This window comes from Lacerta agilis, chromosome 10 (genome assembly GCF_009819535.1).
Source record: "Lacerta agilis isolate rLacAgi1 chromosome 10, rLacAgi1.pri, whole genome shotgun sequence".
Classification (NCBI taxonomy): Eukaryota; Metazoa; Chordata; class Lepidosauria; order Squamata; family Lacertidae; genus Lacerta; species Lacerta agilis.
Window position 1 is genome coordinate 23,419,352 of NC_046321.1, and position 19,892 is coordinate 23,439,243.

Below are 19,892 nucleotides of genomic sequence, written 5' to 3' on the forward strand. Positions count from 1 at the left end.
CATCTTACCTGAAGCCCAAGCTAGAAGCTTTTCCAGAAGCTCAGCCCATTCTGTTTGAACTAAAATTGTAGGGCAAGTTACTACATATTATTTCTGTAGTTCCAGTCCTTTTTAAAAAAAATGTTACTGGCAAATCATTCTTTATAATATAGGGAAGAACCTAAACAAAGTACATTTTTGATGAAATTCTTCTATTTGGATTGTATATGAACAAGCACAAAAAAATGGCTTCTAGGATTCAGAGACCTGATAATGCTTGGCCTATCAAAGCAGACTGTGATGAATTTAATAAACTGGAGGTCCGTGTATATTTTTGTCTTCTCCCAGGCAACCTATCTGCAAGCTAAAAGCAGTATTTCTTAAATCAGGACACATCTGATCACAGCAGATGGTAAACAGTCATTTGCCTAATTAGCATTTGGAATACATAAGCATTCACATCCAGTATAAAAAGGGAAATACAAAGTATCATTCCTTCTTTGCCCATTCAGAGGATATTAGGATGTTCCTTGACTACAAAAGGGATAGATAAGGCTGCTCCTAAAATAATCAGTTTGGCTCTTGTTACTAGCACTGCTTGCCTTCAAATGAGGAACTGAAGGTCTCTTAAGTTTTTTTTATTTATTTATTTATTTTTTTAGTACTCTAATTCTTATTTTACTCTGCTGGTGGTGGTTTAGAATTTCATTCTGCTAAGCTGCTTTGAACTGCTCACTAGAAAGATGGGATATATAGCCCTTAAATAAAGATGAAAATATTGAATCTTTTAATATGCCAAATTGCTCATAGCTTTCAAGTTCCAACAATTACCCACATCATCTCCCAGTATAGCTAGAAGACAAAAGCTCTGACTCAACGCCACAGCTCCTTTTGTAAGGAAGTGTTGCAATCCTGTTTAAAATAGTCATTAAATAGATGCCCCAAAGCTGATTCTTTAAAAGGATGAGGAAATCAACACCATTCACATTTTATTGACTTTTTATTTAATAAAAAAGACAGTATCAGATTAAAAATACAAACACTTTGGGTGATTATCCAGCTTTTTCCCCTGCCTCGTAGAGTTAAAACCAAACAATGAGCAAAAGAAAAAACAACAAATTATTATTTTTAAAGGTAACATTTTGGCCAGAGCTGTAGAATAATGCTGCACCAATTAAATTACACCAAAATATATTATTATACCTTTGAAATGGCTTTCAGACCAATAAATTAAAAGAGACAAATTCAAATAAAAAGTCAACTTTGAAATACAAAAGAAGTCCCAAATTAAATAAGAAAAAAAAATACACAACGCTAATAATAATAATAACAATGTGCAGTCAAGTGTTCTGCTTCTTCTAGGAATGGTAACATGCCAGTAAGTCCCTACAGAACATTTTCCAGTTTGGCAGCAATCAGTCAATCATTCACATTTGTACACAAGACGGCAGGCCTGGGCAACAGCCTCGGGCAGACGTGAGGAACCCGTGGCCCTCTGAATGTTGGTGGACTCCAACTCCCACCAGCCCCAGACAGCATGGCCAATGGAAAGGGATGATTTGAGTTGTAATCCAGCAACATATGGAGGGCCACAGTTCTCCCTGTGGGCTAAGTAGAGCTCAGATGTACGGGTGATTCTTAGTTCTCTCCGGGGCAGTTGAGTTCCCTTTTCTTCACTACATACATCAATTAAACATTTAATTCAGCCAGATGGGCAGGCATTGTAAGTCAGTATTGTTCCACTGAAATCAAACTCCATTAGGTCAACTGAGATCAGTCACAGCTGCCAAGGGAGCAAGGCTTACACGCCTGGATTAAAACATGATCTTCATGCTAATACAAAGTTTTATCCAAATTACTGCGGTACTCTGTTTAAAAAAAAAAGGCACAGCAAATCTTTTAGACTTCTGCATCCTTCCAAGGCTGCAATTCTATGCTTAATTACTTGACTTGTTTACTTCTTAGTAAACATGATTTAGGAGTGGGCTGCACATCACACGTGGCTTGAATATTAAGAGTTGCAATTCCAAAGAAGGTATATTCCTTTGCTTCATACTGTGATATATATCAAATAGTAAACAGAGAATCCTAACTCAACCGCAGGGGATGGGTGGGTGAGGGGGAGAGATTCCATTCTTATGCCTAGAAGTCTGGGTATATGGATTTTATAAGGAATCAATGTCATTTTGACCAAGACTGGTTAATTAATTTGGTTCATTGCCTTGTAGAGAGATACAGCTGTTCTGAAGAATTAGGAAACCTTTTCAGGAAACTGGAACTAAATAATTCACCCATCTGAATGTGAAGTGAAAGTGTTCTTACACAACATATAGGCAGTTCAGGCATACTTATGAGAAATATAAAACAACATTTCCCACCAGCTCAGGTATTTTCTTGTCTTTTACTCTGGAATCTCTTCAGTTTGGCACTAGTTCCCTGAAACATTTGGAGCCCCAAGTTAAGAGTATGATAGTTTCTGCTTTCAGCTAAAGTCATGAAGTTGGCACTGGTTAAACACAGGAAAAGAATCTTGGACTATTTCCTGTAGTTATGCGTGCATGTTGACTTTGTTTTAAAGCTGCAAACAATTTGGTGTTGTAAGCTAATACAGTAATGCAACTCTGTTTGAACTAAGAGCTGCTTACTGGAATAACCGTGACCAGAATTGCCCAGGCCTGTCAAACACATAGTGCCTATTTAAAAAGAGGCTTACATTCACGTAATCCAGTAGACCCAAGTGGTACCTTTATGGGAGTTGAAGCCTTTAACTCAAGGGTGGCTAATCTGTGTCCCTCCATGATAACCCCCATCACCCTTGATTACTGACCATGCTGGCTGGGGCAGAGGGGAACTAGAGTCCAACAAAACTTGGAGAACCACAGGTTAGCTACCCCTGCTTTAGCTGCAATATTTAAATTAAACCCATTGGAAATAAATCTTTTGTCTTCTCTGATCTGACCCCACTGTCTATGAAACGTCAACCCAAATACATACAAATTCTTAAACTGAATCCCTCAAGTCTACTTTCCTATTACCTTCTTCCTACTCATAAACCATTCCCCCATTGCATTACATACGGACAAGGGCTCTGGAATTCTGTAAAACTCCTTGAAGTTTATAACTACAAAACTCAATGCATCCAACTAAAATTCTACCAGTTTATGGTATCATAAGTTTTGTTGATCTTTATAGTTCACCTAAGTTTGCACAGATGCACACGTGTCCCCCGCTCTTAGAATTCCTTATTCCTTTAGTGATGGGAGACTGTATTGTCTCATTTCCAGACTGCTGCTGAAAAATCTTCAATGAATTAAAGCTTGCCTGCATACTGTTTTATTCATTCTAGTTTCTCAGTAGCCATACATACATACACACAGGTATGTAGAGAGGCTACTGGCAAGAAGCTACTTCTCAGTGTGCTTGTCTGGTCTTTCCTTGGCATTTTATGTAGCCTTACAGTGATTATGCAGATTTCCAGAGCCCCTGATGGAATTTATTTCATATTATTCTTTTGCTTGGAAGAAATCTTCCTCACTCCCAACATTTCATCCTTTTACTACATTGCTATCTTTTCCTAGACTAACTTTTCTATAAATTCAAATAACTCCCACTCAAATTACTAATCACATTTCAGCAGGCGACACTATCAAATGATAACTGGCAGTGTCAATCATTGGTTGGGCAACTATGCATGCAGCTGGCAGCCCTCTTCTGCATGTGCATATTCCTTAGGGAATATAGATATTGACAAATCTACCAGCAAATGATTTCTTATACTTAACAATTGACTTTCTTTTTGGAAAAAAAAAGTTTTGTTTTACTTTTAGCGTTATAGCTTTTCCAGTGGTTAGTTACCTTCTCTAATATAAATATATGTACCCTTTTTCCAGTTTACATTTTGTCTAGCTTCAACTTACAGCCACTGCAATATGATCCTTTTCTGTCTGCCAGATTCCAGAGTTTCTGCTTCATACTTTATTGTAACTTCTTTGGATACTAGGTAGTATTTTGACTGAATGAGCTATAAGGTTGCATAATGAGCATGAGATGAATTTTTCCTCAACATAACTTTAAGTATTTCTGCTCAGTCTGTCTGCTCAACATCACTTCAATAACGCTACCACTGTCAGCAAATTGATACTGGGCCAACTCCATCATAAAGGTACCCAAAACCCTTTCCTTCCAGCCCTGCTATCTTCCCTCTGCTAGTTAAGCTTGTTACAGATCTCCAGAGCTTTCTTGTAGACCTGAGTGACATCATCCATGTCTGTAAGCAGAGAAAAACTGCTATCGCCTGTCCGATTCCGATAGCGCTTCAGATACTGTGGTCGTGAGCGATTTTGAAGTCCTTGGAAATCTTGGATCTGGAGGAAGTTTTCAGCAGACACACAGCTCCTTATCCTAAGCCTGTTCTCCTGCAAATCCACCAAGTCAAAAGAGTCACTGGATAGGATGCTGTCATCACTAATCACGCTGGAAGGGCGGCTATAACTTCGAGATAATCCATCTCCAGGCAGGACTGCTTCCTCCATGGCTTCCAGCATCGGTGTGTCGGGGCTGATCAAAGCAGAATCCGTGCTACTGGTGGAATACTTGCTACTATGTTTTAAAATACCTTTGCGCCTGTAGGAATGACTGTGAGACTCTATCCTTAACGTTTCAATAATGCCTGGGGACGTATCACTATTCCCTGCCTCCTCATTACAGTCCAAGAGTTCTGAAGATTCGCTCCGTTCTGGAGATGAGTAGTAGCCAGATTCTCTTTGCTGAGTCTTCTTAAGGATTCCTTTTTTTGGCATTAAGGAAGACTGCTTAGTGCTGTATTTACCCGTTACCTCCCCCTCCACAACGTTCTTACTGGACATCCCTGTCCTGCATAACTCCTGCTCCATTTTAAAAGTGGAGGGTAATACTGGATTGACTACTCCTTCTATATATCCTGCACTATGAGAGCGATGTTCACTGTTGCTCCTTTTCTTTAAGATGCCTTTTGGCCTCTTGGAGTTTGGCTTGCATGCATTTTCAACTCCTCCTTCCTGGATAGACTGTGCAATGTCGTTTTCCTTCTTTGATTTTTTCAGGGATCTCTGTCTCTCTAGTGTGACTTCAGATCCTTTTGGTTTGGAAAGGCACTTCATTTTGGTGTCAGTCTCTGGCTGCAAGCCACTGGAACGATGATGCCAATCTATGAACCGAGACAGCAGCGGGGACTCAGAGTCTTGCAGGGCATCACAGTCACAAACACTGCTCTTGTAGCCCCAGTTAACCCACCAGTGGTTGGCTATGTCTTCAATAGTTGCTCTGCGCTCAGGATTCACCATCAGCATCCACCTGATCAGGCCTCGAGCATCTACAGAAAAAGAAAACCAATTTCAACCATTCTACCACGACTTTTAAACTTTAATTCTAAATTGGTAGCATAGAAACAAGCATGACAAAGCACTGCAACAGGTTAGTGCTATAGCTATTCTGACAGCTATCTGCCTTCAGATATTCCCTAGCTGAAGACTCATGATACAAGATGCCACTGTGTTTTAGTAATCTGAGTAGCTTTCCATATTAGGGTTAGTCTCGTGAAATACACGGGCTATTGAATCACTATGGCCTAGTTCTCAGTGAGGTGATAAACTTGTGTCTGGGCTGCACCACTTCAGCCTGCTGGCGGGAGCTCACATGAATGAATCCAGACAGCCAAACAAACAAACAAGCAACACACAGAGAGAAAACTAAATGTCACAGAGAATGGTAAGCTATAATCCTTCTCCTTGACGTTTAGCTTTCTATAGGGGGGGGGGGTTCTTTTGTATGGAGAAACCCCAAACTGAAATCTGAAGTGGTATAACCCAAAGACAGATTTATCAACTGAGCGACAACCAGGTTAATGTGCATGGCAGATTCTCAGCACACCCATGTTCACACATGAGACAGGAATTTTTTCGTGTAATAGAAATGTTTGTTTACTATTATCCAAATGTTCTGGACAGGCAGAGCCTTCCTTATCTTCCTATTGCCATCTTCAGGCAAATTGAAAACTTCATCCTGTGCGAGCTGTGGTCTGCCCATTTCTTCGAGCTACTACCAACGCAGAAACCATGCGAGTAGATGTGTTGTGCACCACTATGCCCATAATAAAGGTGTAAATGGTAAAAGTATGTCGTGCAAACTGTCTAACGTTTATTTGTATAGGGTTTACACAAAACAAGATTTCCCTCCACATGGGGGGGGGAGTTTTCTCATGCTGCAATATTTGTGTGCTTTCAAACTCCCAAAACACACGAAATATTAAAGTGCTCAAACTGTCTTTTGCTAGAGGACATTAATATTATAGGAATTTTATTTCATGAGATAGTTTATAATGCGGCCTCAACATTCTTCCTACAAACTTGCTTGAGGATTCAAGCCCAGGGTTCTCCTCCAATTATTCTAAAGTTCAAATTATTCTAAAAGTTTATTGCAACAGAATCTAATTGTAACATAATAAATAATAAATAACAGAAAATGAACACCACATACAAAGATTTCTCATCCCTCCTCTATCTACCTCCCCTTTGTCTTTTATAATTCCCCCCTCTTCTAGATTGGGGTACCCCTTTCTGATTGCCTCTCCAACCTGCTATTGATAACCTTTTGCCCAGCATTTTGCTATTCCTGTCAGGCCTATAACCAGGCTTGCCCCCCTCCACACCACAAAATTTTCTATGCCCCCACCTAAATTTCCTACAAACAAAAAATGAAACCAACAGGAAAGCCTTTGTTCCCCCCTTCCTTTCTTAAAGGTCCTTCTGTCATGTTTTTTTTCTCTGAGAGGCAAAGCAAGCCAAGCCCCAAGGCACAAAAAAACAAGCTGGTGGGTGAGGGGCTACACCAATCAGAACCATGCGTTCTTCGAGTGGCTGTTCGCTCTTTCAAGTCTGAATACATCAGTATGTATGTATGGAGGGAGGAGAGGAGAGGAGGAGGAGAGAGAGAGAGAGTCAATTTTATTTCATTTTTTCAGCAAAGGACAGGACCCACAGGCTTCCCTTGAGCAAGGCATCTTGAGAACCTATTTTCCCCCATTTGGGATGGAGACTTGCAAGGAGAGGAAGAGGGAAATCTTTTGCTGCTGGAATGACTAGCAAAGCAATACATTCTGGGTTGTGTTCAATCCTACTTAAAAGAAGATCCACTGAAAATAATTGGTTCTGAACTAACAGCCATGTCTATTAAGTCCAATGGGTCTGTTTTGAGTAGGACTAGCACTGAATACCACCCACTTATGCAGGAATACATGGGTACTGATAATGATAATGAAATGGGTGGGGAGGGAAGGGAGAATTCTGGAAGCTTTTGTTGAAATGCAATGACCTCTGGGGGGGGGGTATTTATTAAGCCCTTTTCTGTTGCTGGCCTCTCTAACTTCAACTTATTCAGAGGCAGACTGAATAAGTTTCTATATAGAAATATATCTCAGATATATTTACTTTTCCAGGTTCAAATGCCATCTTTCTTCTGAATATGCAGGAGACAAATAACAGAAAATAATTATTGTCCTCAAACCTTATTTTGCTTGCACCCAATTACCACTGTGGGAAGCAGGAAGCTGGACCTGATGGACTTTTGACATGATCCAGAATAGTTGATCTTATAATCAAAACAATCCCTGCTCTCCCTTAAATAAAATATTTTTCTGTCTGGTTTCTTGAGTCCAGTTTATTCTTATTGTTGCTAACTTATGAACACAACTCATTGCTTCAAGAACCTCAGCAAACTCCACTGTTCTCAAGCTTGAAGATTTTTATTCTACAACCAGCAGAAAAATGAAGCAATTTACTCTTCTCTTCAGCCCAACTCTCAATTCAACCCATGATAAACACTGCAGATTATCGAGTCAAAGGATACCACTGTGATCAAATTGTCAGTCTAAAATTATTTAATTTGCCGCCGTGTCATCAGCCACCTCCTGTATACTACAAAGCTGGAGAACCTGTGGTCCTCCAGATGTTTGACTAAAACTCCCATAAATCCTTGGCTGCACTAGCTGGGGCTGTTGGGAGTGGGAAGTCCAACATCTGGAGGAGCACAGGTTCCCCTTCTCTAGAAGCCATGCAATTATTGTTATTGATGGTAGACATGGGACCAAATTCTTGGGAGAATGATTTGCTCCTCCAGGGCTATTCATGGTTTCCTTGGTATTTTTTTATGTATACTGCTGTGCAAAGTTACCAGGACTGATATGAATCACTACTGTGTATCATTTTACAGCTTGTCCGACCAATTCCATTTGCAAAAACAAAAAAGACTTTCTGCTGTCTTGGATGTAGCTGAAGAGAGGCGGGCAAAGTTTCCTGAAAGCAATAAAATCTACTAACATAGAATCCTCTATGTTTCCCACAACAGTCTTTTTAAAAAAATTATGCTGAAATTAAGAAGTAATTTGAGAACCACCTGCCCTTTGTCATTTATCTTACCGTTATCCTAAGAATTCCATAAACCAAGGACTAGAAAATAGGTAAAACAAATCATTATTATATCATTTTAATTCACTGTGCCAGATCTTTTTGATACCTGAGGGCTGTGTTGGCTCACGATATTCTCCGCTGCTGATCTGCCTGATTAGATTTTTGTGATCAAAGCCATCAAAGGGCATGGTTCCATAAACCAGGGTGTAAAGCAGTACACCGAGAGCCCAGCTGTCAACCTAAAGCAAAGAGACAAGAAACACAACAGACAATAAAGTGGTCACCTGAAGTCTATGACATTCAAAGAAGCATTGAACATCCAGCAATGCTTAATATCCTACAGATATGACAGGATAGCTACAAGAAAATCTGGCAGTCTGTACGCAAAACTAATGACAGCAGTATTTTAACAGTTCCTCACGCTAAAGATGAAGAACCTATTTGATTTATCAAGGCCAAGGCTGTGATCATTTAATCAAATTCCAAGCAGTCAAATGCCCCAGACATGTACCACATTGCAACGTTTTGTTGCAGGGAATCATGTGTGATAATATTTTCATTTCACTTCCTTTCTTCCTCATTCTGCTTACCTCTGGGCCTCGGTAGGGTCTTCCATTGACAATTTCTGGAGATGCGTACAGTGGGCTTCCACAGAAAGTCTGAAGGAATTTGTCTTTCTGATAAAGATTTGAAAGTCCAAAGTCTGCAATCTGTGAAGACAAATGCAACCAAGTCCTGTAGTGTAACTTGCCAAAATGTAAGATAGGGAGTGTGATTTATTGATCACACCAACCTGGGCATTGAGTACCAATCTGGGGGCCTGGCTAATTAATCACTTTTCACTTTGATAAAAGCTTTCTCCTCCATGTTCAATGTGTTTGCTCTGCCCTGTATTCCACTTATTCTAAATTCAGTTTTAACTAAGAGATTTTCTAAAATAAATTCCAAGTTTCCCACAGTTTTCAGTTCCTTCTGTTCATCTGCATCTTTTCCCAACTCTACATTACCAATCTGCACATACATTGGAAAAAACAACGCTGATGTGACTGTGTATCCAATTGCATGAATATTATTCTAATTCTTTTTTTTCCTTTTTCTTTTTACTGATGTGCACATGTGGTCCTGTGCATTGGTAAAACACAAAAAATACTGGCATGCCCATATGAACAGTCACATCAAGTTTGCTTTTCTGTGCTATTTATGAATGACTAAAATGAACATGAGTGTTGGTAAAAACCCCACCCCCAAAAAGCGTAATGCAAACTTCGATACCACTTTAAATACAGTATCTCAACAATACATATGTGAACTTTGGTAATGGTGGAAGAGAGACATGCAGCAAACTATGGATTCATGATGTGCTGTACAAAATTCAGGAATAAAAAACTGGAATGATGATGGCTATCTAATGCATCAGTTCTACTTCAAAAACACAACCAAGTAATATGGAACTCCGTATCTGGGGAGAAAAATCAGGAAAGCAAAAACAGAATTTCAGAAGCATCCCTAGTAAAAGCATATGAGAATTCACATGAGTTTATTTGCAAGATGTAAAGTTCTAGGCCTTAATCATTTAGAAAAGATTTGTCTTTCCTTTTGGGTGTGGTCTTTTTTCCTTCTCTAGGGCAGCAGAGGTTGGTACAGCCCAAGATTGGTTCCTGAATGAGGTGGACTTGTACTAAAGGACAGTTTTATTTTGTTTTGTCTTGGGTAAGATTAGCACATGGCTTTTGTTCCATACCCAGGTGTCAGGATCCAAGTGATCCCTACATTTCAAATAGCCAATGACCCCAAGGAATGTTGCCTTTCTTCTGCAGCATGTGGACTGACTCATTTGTTTGAGTGGCTTGCATTTTTTATGAAATGATTCCCTGAACCTAGAAGGAATTTCTGGATAATCATTACCTGCTGTTGACATGCTATTATCAGGATATTACCTAATCTGGAGAGGGTGGCTACATGGGTCAAGGTACTACTTTAAAGCAGAGAATTGCACTTGGTGGCCAGTGAGACCCTTTTCACTGCTGTGGTTCATTGCCCTGTGTTCCATTATATGCAGTGTCCATTACTGCCATTTTGACTTACATCACCTTTAAATACTATCTACAGTGTGTAATCCAGTTATACATCTATGTACCAGTTTGTTGGCTGTCACATCTATATTCATGGTATATCTGTGGTGTATCATCTCAAGTTCATTTGCAACAGGACTTTAAAAACAAACCTGGTATCTCAACCCATATTGTAGTAATCCTTTAGAGGCAAATGTAAGAGGAAAACTGTTCTGTAAAACCTTAACTGGACTAGAATCTCAGTAGAAGCAGCTGGTGTACAACTGCAGTCTGCAAATGCATTCTTGGGGCTCAGGTTAATTGTCTTAAATAAATTCCACTTTCTTATCAAATCACTCTGGTTGGCCGGCAGGAATTCAGTCCTGAGCTAAAGAACAGTGGTTTGGTCAATCTAAATTTAATCGTTTCAGCATTAGAGATTGTGGAGCAGTCAGTGGAACTGACTTTACTTGGAGGGCATGCCACAGCTCATGCTAATTCTGAGACTGCATGGCACACTCTGCTTAGGACAATCTGCCCCCTATCATAGTCTACGAAATGCATGAATATCTACATGCATATATAAATATGTATCATTTAGAACCCCCCCCCCCCAGCTCCTAACAGGTATCCATGTTTTCAATTCAGTCATTCAGGAAATAGTGTTTCTATCACGGCCAACTCCCATAATCACAGACTGATGTTTATCAGCTTTTCCCATTAGAGCTGTCATTTTCCCTCCCCCCAATATGGGGGAAAAAATCATAGTAGCCAAGATTCCTTCATGTTCCTGGCACTTAAATGGAGCCAAAGTATTAATTCAAAAAAGGTTTCCAAACAGGGAGGGGTCGCTGCAAAGCCAGACTTTGAATTCCCTTACCTTCGAGGAAATGACTGTTTCCACTACTTACAAAAAACATGATGAAATTTATTCATTCAATATGAATCCTGCACTCCCTTCAAGTATTTGGACTCAGTGAAAACTGACATTGCTCCTCTACTTCAGTTTGCACCAGCTAAGAAACTGGATCTTTTTCTATTGACTCACAGACTAGCAAACATAGTTGAATTATTGACAAACGTGTACCATGTTCACGAAACCCAAGATTTGTCTATGGAGTGCACAGTTCTAATCAAATAAAACAATACTGATAAACACACGGTCGGAGCCCTATTGATTTCATTACCAGGTTGATACATTTATCTTGCTTCCCCTTTTTCATTTTCCAACATCCCATTGTTTTTATTAAATCTGCATTTTTGTCTTCTGTGGTTATTTAGGAGAGAGAGGCGGTAACTTGGTCAGTTGTTTAATTTAGGAAAAGATTATCATCCTTTGCTCGCTAGCTTCCTAAGTGCCCATTGTATGTTATAGTAAATAACACTTTCAAGGTGCTGTGAGAACTTGTGGGAAACTGTTTAGAGCAAAAAAAAAAAGTGCAGCCTGCTTTGGTAAATTCTTGCTGACTTCAAGTTAATAAGAAGTGTAGAAGCGCATCATAACATAGGCAGCAGTCATTTTCCACGGCTGAAATTGAGATTAGGAAGAGATTCATACCACAGGATTTTGCAAAGTTTAGGAATTTGTATTCCGGTTCCTGGTAATGTGGGGACTTCCCTTGCATGTAAGCTGGCACTTCCTACAATTATAGAAGAACAATGACATACCCTGATGTCATTGTGCAGTGTAGGAGTGTGTCTACTAGTGAAAGCTCAACAGCAGCTGCAGCAAAGGGCTACAAAACTTTATTTCCAGAGAAGGTGATAAGATTTATGCTCTTTCCACCACTTCACAAAAGATAAACTGAAAACTAAATCCTTTGCAGGGACCACTTGCAAGTTTGATATTAAATATTTTCATTTGATACTAAATATTTTCATTTACATATCTGCTTCAGCGGGTAGGTTCATTCTATCCTAAACATTTCTAATATGCTTTGAAAATCACTGGATAAACTATCACTTAAAACAAGTGATCATGGTTAAATCTTTTACAAAGACAAAAGCAGCTCTACTAACTTGCAAAACAGTGCATTTCTAGTCTCCTAGAAATGTACACTTGCAAATGTTTTCGGAAATGAGGTCTTCCAGATTTTCTCAACTGCACATCAATAATTTACAATCCCAGATGAGTTTCCTTGCCAACAAATATTGTTTAGTGAAACAGCAGGGAGGGGTAAGTCCCTGCGATTAATGCAGAAACCACAAAAGCAAGATCTAAGCCTACAGTATCAAGGCTGATAGTGGAAGCTTGTTTGATGTCAAACATAGCAGACATGGCTCAGCGGTATGAGAAGATGGAAAGAAGAAGAAGAAAATGAAGCGTCATTTGAGAAAATCCAAATTCTGTCACTGTTATGGGCTCAGTATGACTTTTCAGAAGTAGTTCAAGTTCAGTGGTATGAACTTTCTTCTCCACCATCAGTTCTTCTATGTATGTTTCACTGGCATTGCCGTGAGCCACTGATCTCACAGATGATAAATGAACACATGCTTAGGACTGTGCTGTTAACTATAAATGCCCCAATTATGTTCTATGTTAGAAACAAATAATACACCAGGTGTTCTAAACATGCATCAAGGCTAAAGCGTGCATGACATGTAAAGAGCAGAACTTTCAATTGTTGTTATTTATTTATTTATTTATTTATTTCTCAACTTCTCTTCCACAAAAGTCAAGTTGGTTTATGTGGGGTTTCCTGGTGCTCCCCCTATCTAGGCACCAACCAAACCCAGATCTGCTTTGTGTCACCAAAGGTCACTGCTTTTCAAACCATGCCATGGAAAATTTGGTACCAATATAAGAAATGCTTGTATCATATGATTAAATACCATTTGAGTTTTAAATAGCTGAAGGTGAAACTTGGGAACAGCACTAATTTCCCAGAACAGCATCACACATCTTGTATAATAGCCATTTTTTTCCTGGCAGAAAGAATGAAAAGGTCATTCCCATGCTTTCGCTAAGGATTTTTGACATAGTCATGACATCACCGAAAGCAAATTTGAAAGCTATCATTGTGCCTGGAGTTCCAAGGCCATTTCCTAATGAAGGACATGTGCTTTGCTTGAGTTTATTTTGTTACAGGGTTTGCTTATTTGTTAGATGTGTTCAAAAGGATGTTCAGAGTGCTCTAGAGCAGGGGTAGCCAACTCCCAAGAGACTGTGATCTACTCACAGAGTTAAAAACTGGCGGTGATCTACCCCCTTTTGGGGGGTTCAGGTCAAAGTTTTTGAGCTTTTTTTAGGAAGGAGGAAGGCCCGTTTTTTAGGGGTTCAGGTCAAAGTTGTTGAGCTTTTTTAGGGGGGAGGAAAGCCCCTTTTCTTTGGGGTGCAGGGGAGCCAAAGTTGTTGAGCTTCTTTGATCTACCTATTGGATGTGCCTGCTCTAGAAGATGCACTTGATGCATTTTTATATTCCCAGCAGCCAGCAAGAATACCACCTGTAAAGTCAATTGTATTCTATGGCGATTCTCCTGTTTCTCCTGTTGATTGCTGTTACTCATCTTAAAGTGAAAGAGACCGTTCCCTTACTCCCAGTAATATAAAAAAAATTAATGCTGAAGTAGTCAGGAAAAAAATAGTCTCTGCATCTCGCTTTTGCAGACACTGAAAGGGTTTAGAAGTGGCTCCTGTGATTTTTTAAAAAAAGTTTTCAGACAATACACAGAGAACAGAAATGACCTTTACCTTAATATTACAGTTGTCATCAAGAAGAATATTTTCCAGTTTTAGATCCCTATGGACAACACCATTCTGAAACAAGAAAGTAAGGGGGGAAAGGTGAGGAGGGACAGAAAGGAGAATACTGGGTGGATTAAAAAAGCAAGCCATCGGGGTGGTCTTTGCATTTACACTTCAGTCATAACACTTGCAGTCTAGTAACTAGTGACAGGAGATGTATTAGTCACTTGCTGTGTGGTTAAGGGAAGAATGACTGGAATCTATCCTCCCACAAAGCCTGTAAAGCAGCAGGGGAACTCTTTTCGGAACTCAGTTCCAACCCCAGTTCTTCCCTCCTGCATTCTTCTCAGGCACCAGAAAACAATATATCTCAATACTGTAAGTTAGTCCATACAGAAAGTCTAGTTCTTTCAGCTTCTGGCTTTTAGGCAGGACGAGTTATATCCCTAAAAGTGTGCTCTGGCTTTCAGATATTAATGTCTCAATCTATTCCCACATCACAGTTTTTAAAGATTTGTTAAAGCACTCAGAAATCTGCTGTGGATTTCAAGATGTCATGCGGGATTGCTAGAACCTCCCCACTTTAAAAACAAACTCAAGGTATTTAAAAGGGAATAAATGGACATTTACAAAATAAGTTAATCCTTTGCTCACCTTGTGGCAGTAATGCACAGCAGAAACAATTTGCCGGAAGAAGTGTCTTGTCTCCCGTTCATTCAGCCTTCGTCTCTCACTGATATAATCATACAATTCCCCTTTGCTTGCATACTCCATGATGATCACAATTTTATCTTTGTTCTCAAACACTACAGATAAAAAACAACAACTGCATTTTTAATTTTTTTAGATTTAAGCATTGAACACACAAAACACACATAATCAGCCTTGAAAAGGGAGGGAGCATTGCTCTTCTCTGCTCCAGACCAGTTTATCCCATGCTGCTACCCTGGGGTGCCTTTCACTGCCCTTTGAACCTGGGTTTGGAAATAAGGGTTGCTTTACACTGATTTTGCTAGATTTTGCTAGAAAAATAGTGCAGTATTGTGGCAGCTTGAACTTCTGTGCTTGCACTCTCCCTTGCACAAAGCACACACACTTTCTTCAATCAATTATCCTTTTAGCTAGGAGAGAGGGAAGCAACAAAGCAATGTAGACCCAGTTACCAGGAAGACTGAAGAAACTGATTGTTATTCATCCAAGGCAACAATGCATTGATTCCAGAAGGTTTAGAGGAATATAGTGAACTATCTGTATAATATTTAATGTACTTCCAGTGTTTGAATGTGGTCTGGTACAGTCAAGTGCAGGGATTTCCAACTGAGAGCAGCAAACGAGTTATTTAACATAGGTCAACTACAAATTTAAACTACCTCATCTTTACTGGGTCATGCTGTTGCAACAGGGGAAAACCTAAGTACTGTATTACAAGCACAGGCATGTAGTCCATACATGCAAGACATTGATTGATTGCTGATGCATTCCTAGAGCGGAAAAAGGCAAATTTCAAAATAATGGGTTTTGTGGATAATACATAACACTTGAAAGGTACATTGTGGAAGATCACATAATTAACGGAGAATAATTAAAGACATTTCTTGAAAAGAACTTTTCATTTCTGAGCTTTTACATAATGTTTTAATCTAGCTTTCACTGTTTTCTGCAGCTCCCATTTTATTTATATGTGACTGATTATAGTGTTTCTCTGTTGGTTTACTAGCTTAAATTTATGTTAGCCACTCCAGCAGACTTTTGTCTGAAGGGGGGGGTATAAATTTCCCAATTCATCGGGTACATGGGAAACATTGCTCCGTGGCATAAAGAAAAGACTGTTTACTTCTTCAAAGATTTCTTATTGATTCATTCAATATACAGAGACATCTCCTTGAACCAAGGTTGCATTGGGCAGTTCTTCCATGCTAGAGTAATAATCCTAAAGTGATAGAATTAGTGATACAACCAGTACACAGCTTTATGACAACTGCAGAAAGGCTCAGCCATTGAACATTTAAAGGATGTGAAACAAAAAGTTCTCAACAATGAGCCTGTAGCTTCATGGGCTTTGGCGTATGTCTCTTCACACTTGTAGAAGACAAAGTATTGCATTTTTTTCTGCCCCATTACAATGTTCAGTAAAATTTTGCATGTGTGTGTGTGTGTTAGGAAGCAGACAGATAAACACTGGCTGCTGACTACAGGATTGTCTAACAGCTTGTGAAGCACTGATTCATTCCAGTGATTACATCCTCATTAACAATGAACTTTGGAAGCTATATGAGGTGACTGTGGACGGATTAGACTGCAGCATCAAAATTGATAGGCTAAAGTAATTTTATCACCCTACTCCAGTCCTTACTGACAAAAATGACTAAGGCACAGTTTTTAACAAAATTGCAAAAGCACAGAAAAAGTATATCACCTTCTAGAAGAGCGTATTAGCCACAATCTAGTCACTATACAGTACAGTAGTTCAGCTGACATTAACAGAACAGACTGAATGGATCGGATCGGGGCCACACGCTGAAATCTTTGTTGCCACTGAAGTTTACATTCTTTTTATTTTACTGGAGTGAATTAATTACTCCAAGATTCAAATGTTCCAATACTATATAAGAATATACTAGGCACTGCACATATATGCAAGTACAGTCATACCTCGGGCTGCGTTCGCTGCGGGTTGCGTTCGGCATGGGTTACGAATGCGCCGAACCTGGAAGTACCAGAATGGGTTACTTCCGGGTTCGGCACTTCACACTTGCACAGAAACACCAAATCGCGCCACGTGCGTGCACAGTTTCGGCACTTCAGGTTGCGAACGGGGCTCCGGAATGCATCCCGTTCACAACCAGAGGTACCACTGTACTATCTATGTTGACTGACAACAGCATTCCAAGATTTCTGGCAGAGCTGGCCCTGCTACCTGAAATACTTTAATTAGTGCTACCCCTGATTTAACTTTTTTTTTCAACATGCAAAGCGAGTGTTGTGTCACACAGCTATCGTCTCTCCTCAACAGACCTATGTAGGTACCTGGAGAAGGGCTTTCATCATGTTAAACATTTGTTCCATCAAATTTGAAATATCACTGCAGTGCTCATATAATGCCATACTGTAATTTATAACACTACACTGAGTGATGTTCTGGTATTCACCTAACACTTACATGCATTTGTTTAGATACAGTATTATTTATTACAAATAATTATGAGATAAATAAATGCTATGCCCTTTTGAGACCTAATATTTAAGCTGATGATAGACTAATTGCTTCAGTATAACTATTTGGAATGCTTATTTCCCTCTGTATTTTTACTACATTTGATTTATGACCTGCCATTCTAATGCAGGTAATTCTAAACCTGGGACAGCTTCTAAAGTAGTTCTGCACAGTTGCTGCCACCACCTTGCTCACAGAAACAAATTTAATGAGGAACGGCTGCTTGGCTTTCTCCCCCTTTTTCATTTGCTAAAATGGAAATGCCAGACAAAGTAAAACTGCCCTGGACCATTCCACAACTGGGAGTCAGCAACTATGATGCACAGCATGTTATTCAGAAAATGTGCTATGAACCTGCTCACCTGAAAGAGTCTGATCACACTTTTCCCCATAGGATCCTGCAAGTTCTGTCTAAAATCTCTATGAGACCCCTAGAGCAGCAGTAGGCAACCTAAGGCCCGGGGGCTGGATGTGGCCCAATCGCCTTCTCAATCCGGCCAGCGGATGGTCCAGGAATCAGCGTGTTTTTACATGAGTAGAAAGTGTCCTTTTCATCTCTGGATTATTTGTGGGGCCTGCCTGGTGTTTTTACATAATAATAATAATAAATTATTTATTATTTGTACCCCGCCCATCTGGCTGAGTTTCCTCAGCCACTCTGGGCGGCTCCCAAACAAGTGTTAAAACAATACAGCATTAAATATTAAAAACTTCCCTAAACAGGGCTGCCTTCAGATGTCTTTTAAAAATAGCATAACTGTTTATTTCCTTGATGTCTGATGGAAGGGTGTTCCACAGGGTGGGCGCCACTACCGAGAAGGCCCTCTGTCTGGTTCCCTGTAATCTCGCTTCTCGCAATGAGGGAACCGCCAGAAGACCCTCGGCGCTGGATCTCAGTGTCCGGGCTGAGCGATGGAGGTGGAGATGCTCCTTCAGATATACAGGACCGAGGCCGTTTAGGACTTTAAAGGTAAGCACCAACACTTTGAATTGTGCTCGGAAACATACTGGGAACCAATGTAGGTCTCTCAGGACCGGTGTTATGTGGTCCCAGCAGCCACTCCCAGTCACCAGTCTAGCTGCCGCATTCTGGATTAATTGCAGTTTCCAGGTCACTTTCAAAGGTAGCCTCACATAGAGTGCATTGCAGTAGTCCAAGCGGGAGATAACTAGAGCATGCAACACTTTGACGAGACAGTCTGTGGGCTCAGCCTGCGTACCAGATGGACCTGGACACAGAATTAACCTGCGCCTCCATGGACAGCTGTGAGTCCAAAATGACTCCCAGGCTGTGCATCAACCTCAATCTGTTTGCCACCACCATCCATCCTCCAACAGTCTCCAGGGACTTCACCACCTTCATTGGTTCTGATTTAAAAGAGAGGTAGAGCTGGGTGCCATCTGCATACTGATGAACACCCAGCCCAAACCCCCTGATGATCTCTCCCAGCAGCTTCATATAGATATTAAAAAGCATGGGGGAGAAGACGGAACCCTGAGGCACCCCACATGAGTAGAATGTGTGCTTTTATTTAAAATGCATCTCTGGGTTATTTGTGGGGCATAGGGATTTGTTCATTTTATTTATTTATTTCCAAAATATAGTCCGGCATACCACATGGTCTGAGAGATGGTGGACCAGCCCACGGCTGAAAAAGGTTGCTGACCCCTGATCCCAAGAGACTACTTCTCCTCTAGGGGGTTCACTACTGGACAAGATTGCATAGGAGGGTGTGCTATTAGGTCATGTCTGGAACATCTTCTCCCTAGAAATGTGGTTTTTTCCACTGGGGCTTAAGGCAGGAACCTTCAGCTCTGTATGCAGTTTCCCTGTGGAGTGTGTGTATGTACCTTTCAGTGGTTTCCAGTAGAAAGTTAGGTCTTTATACAACTAGAAGAAAGTGTTTATGTTCAAACAATCACTATATTAACTTCCTCCCCTTAATTCTAATAACAAATGTGTTTGTTTATTCTGATATTGGTATTTTTTTATTTTTAAAAAAGATCGTGTTTGTGGCCAGGTGGTTTTGACTTGGGATTGGAATGTAAAACTGGGGAAGAATTTCCATGCTCGTTAGCAAAGATGTGTCTGAACTGAAGTACATTTTGTAACATCTCAATCCATTATTCTCCATCACATCTCCTTGTACTATCATAACTCCTGGATGTATTTTGTCAGCTATATTTAGAAGGCTTGAAATGATGAGTTCAGCTTCTATTCAGAGCTCTAAACTTCGAAAGAAACCTTGCTAGTACACAGACTTCTCTTCTTGTTCAGAACTTTGGAATTTCACTGCATCCAATGAGGCATAATTTTCCTCTTAAAAACATACTTGCTCATGAAAAAGTAGAAACACTTGTGAGGCAAGCTGAAAATAGATTATCAAAGTTTATATGTGAAAAGGTAGAAACAGTATGTGTATACTGATGGGACAAGCACAGCCTAAGAAAAACAAATAAAAAAGCTATACATTATTTTGGCTACATCTTTTACGCACTGGCTAGGTTTTTTACAACTGTTT

The 19,892-nt window shown here is 40.0% G+C and overlaps 1 protein-coding gene across 1 annotated transcript in view; it reads right to left on the minus strand.

Annotated features, from left to right (window-relative positions):
- Positions 1-960: 960 nt before the first annotated feature.
- Positions 961-19,892, minus strand: part of NUAK1 (NUAK family kinase 1) — a 48,800-nt gene continuing 29,868 nt past the window's right edge. The window contains exons 3-7 of the mRNA XM_033162621.1: positions 14,811-14,962; positions 14,163-14,228; positions 9,011-9,130; positions 8,527-8,659; positions 961-5,329 (exon numbers count right to left, since the gene is read on the minus strand). Coding sequence (XP_033018512.1) covers positions 4,185-5,329; positions 8,527-8,659; positions 9,011-9,130; positions 14,163-14,228; positions 14,811-14,962 — 1,616 coding nt within the window. The 3' untranslated portion in view covers positions 961-4,184. The remainder of the gene's footprint in view (positions 5,330-8,526; positions 8,660-9,010; positions 9,131-14,162; positions 14,229-14,810; positions 14,963-19,892) is intronic.